The 3,005-nt window shown below is 28.3% G+C and overlaps 1 protein-coding gene across 1 annotated transcript in view; it reads right to left on the reverse strand.

Moving 5' to 3' along the window:
* The window catches only part of LOC108691877 (DDB1- and CUL4-associated factor 6-like), a 7,730-nt gene extending 5,427 nt beyond the window's left edge, over positions 1 to 2,303 (reverse strand). The window contains exons 1-4 of the mRNA XM_018199812.1: positions 1,934 to 2,303; positions 1,492 to 1,646; positions 239 to 356; positions 3 to 136 (exon numbers count right to left, since the gene is read on the reverse strand). Of these exons, the coding sequence (XP_018055301.1) occupies positions 3 to 136; positions 239 to 356; positions 1,492 to 1,646; positions 1,934 to 2,024 (498 nt within the window). The 5' untranslated portion in view covers positions 2,025 to 2,303. The remainder of the gene's footprint in view (positions 1 to 2; positions 137 to 238; positions 357 to 1,491; positions 1,647 to 1,933) is intronic.
* Positions 2,304 to 3,005: the final 702 nt, after the last annotated feature.

The raw sequence follows: 3,005 nt of genomic DNA on the forward strand, positions 1-3,005 counted from the left end.
TCAAACCATCTCACAGTCCCATCTTCTCCACAGCTTAAGAAACTATGTGGTTCACCAGGTATTGTCGCAATTTCGTAAGTAGTGCCGGTGTGACAAGTGAATTGATTATGAAACGTTTCTGTTCTTCTCATCAGATCTGTAAATGTGACATTAGTGCTCAATAAAAAAGATGACTTGTATAAAATACTCGATCTCATTAATTTCTTTGTCTCCAATCATAATCTATTGATTTTTATACCTGTATACAAAATAATGCCATCTCCACTACAAGAAACAATACGATGATCTCCGCTATTAGGCAAAAATTTGGCACTAAAAATATTTGCCCTGTGACTTGTCTTATAATCTGTTAATACCTTAAATACATATAGAAAAAAAAATTATTAAAATATTTTATATATCTATATAATATATTTAATTTTCAGTCGATTTCTTGAATTAATCTATTTTAATGATGCAGACTCAAAAAGAATTTCTATTGAATATATTGTGTACGTATATTATAAACATAAGATAAAACTTAGCGTCATTATTATATCTCTATTAACTATGTATACAAAATATTATATCACATAACTTTAATGAAATGTTATTCGAAACAAGAACAATGCAACACAATGAACATTTCACTATGATTAATTAGCAAGATGGATCTAAGATAGTATTAAATGGTAAAATTAACCACGTGCACATTTGAAGAACCTACTGATTTGGCACCAGCGCCTGTATCTCTAACTATGTCAATGTTGGACCTTGACTAGAATTAACTATTCAAAATATTCCCTTGAAAAGGTTTAATATCATGGTTAATATAATTTGTTCAATCTATTCGAATGTCTTTATCTTAGTATCAAAATAAACACATTTTTTCATATAAGAAATATAATAGTATAGCTTTATATGTTTTATATAGTTTTATATAATAATAAATTAAACATTATTAATTGATAAATTAGGAAATATTAGGATCCAATTAAAATTATAAAATAGTTAAAAAATCTAAATAGAATATAAGGAAAAATTAACAAATACATACTCTTTTCTATAAAGATAAAACACAACGAGATCTAATCGTCTTCTACTATACATCTAATCTACTACACTTACTTATATAAATACATTTTGAAATATACATTGCATCTTCAAGATAATATTAAAAGTTAAAAAAAATATTTCGTGGATTGTCAAGCATAATTAACTTCCTAGACACATAACTTCCAAGGATAAAATTAAAAATAATCTTGGCACAAGATTCTTCTTTGACAGTCCACAAATAAATTTTAAATTAAGAAAAGTAATGGAATATTGCTTCGTCAGACAATATGCATCAATCGTTAAGTTCGTATAATATGTATTTAACTCTTTTGATGCTAATTGAAATATACACATATTTAAGTTTCTGCTTAATAGATAATAATCTTTATAAGAGAGCATAAATTTTTTTAATGCATAGCATCTTTATCTTTTCTTTTAATAAGCATATAAGTGTACCTCATAATTATGTGCATTAGTTAGAACGAGATGTTGATCATCACTTCCAGACAGTATCAATTCTCCATTGCTGTTCCAACATATAGAATTCACACAACCATTGTGGACCTTCAATCTCTTTAGCAATGACATGCGCTGCATTAATTGTAAGCTAGCTGTAGAACAAGAAATGTATAGTAAAATATACTTTGTCAATACTTTGTCAAACACAACAATTCATCTAAACTAATTAAAATAAATGTAAACTTCTAAAGATGTTTATAATACATAAAATATACAGATAAATAACAATTTATCTTTCTATTTTAAATTGAAAATAAGAAAAAAATTAGCAAATCAGATTAAATAATACAACTTGGCAAAGCAGCTATCAGCAAATTTTGGTCAAATTATTATATACTTATAGAATCTGTGCAGGTATTACAAGGAGCAGAAAGAATACCTTTGCTGCTGGAATTGAGCTTTAGCCTCGTGCAATCGTCGTACGGTTGATAGTAGATATCGCGGAAGATGCTGACGCGAGTCTTCCTCATGGTTGAATCTTCAATGGAGTTATCAGCTGACTTTCAGTTTCAACGGTGCATAGATACTCGCAACTAATAGATTGCGAGAGAATTATTGTCGAGTAAATTGCGAGTCTCTATGCCTTGCCTTGTCGAGTTCTTAAAAATTCCGTGGCACGTTGTTACGCAGCAAAAATCCTGTCGATGAGTTGATGCGACGACGTGACATGGCACACTCGAGACTAAAAATAAACACGACGTTGCAGCGTGGAAAATTCGCGTGGTACGATCTTGACGTCTTGGACTACTTTGGAGTTGGACAAACAGCTGAGAGATCGTTTTATATATATATATATATATATATATATATATGTGTGTGTGTGTGTGTGTGTGTGTGTGTGTGTGTGTGGTGTGCGCGTGTGTGTGTGTTTACGTATATGTACATATGTATACACGATATCCTCGGAATATAAAATCGCATCAGACTTGAGGCTCGGTGTTTCAGAGCGCTAACATCGTATTTACTACCTAGAGATAATCTAGGTATTGATATTAATTATTATAATATTAATTGCACACATCATAAGATTAAGAATATCAGAATTCTGTTTAACAAGCATCGAGTCCGAAATATACATTTCCAAGAATTTTAATTTTTAAAATTTAAATTTTTATAGAATAATATTTTATCAAGCCACAGTAATAATTATTTATGATTGGTAAAGTCAACGTTAATTTTACCAACTATCGATAATTGATAATTTTTTATGACAAATTTTATCAATTCATGAATCATAAAAATGTTAATTTTTAGAAATTGACAACATATTGTAAAATTATAAATCAAGGAAAACGTAATATAAGACAATAAATTAAAACACATAGCATTATAATTTTTAAACGTTATAATTATATTGTGATAAATAGAATGTAGACATTTAAAATTTTTTAAACTAATATATATAAATCGAAATATTTATATCATAATATTACTGATATATATATAATTCA

Source organism: Atta colombica, unplaced genomic scaffold (genome assembly GCF_001594045.1).
Source record: "Atta colombica isolate Treedump-2 unplaced genomic scaffold, Acol1.0 scaffold55, whole genome shotgun sequence".
In the NCBI taxonomy this organism is placed as follows: domain Eukaryota; kingdom Metazoa; phylum Arthropoda; class Insecta; order Hymenoptera; family Formicidae; genus Atta; species Atta colombica.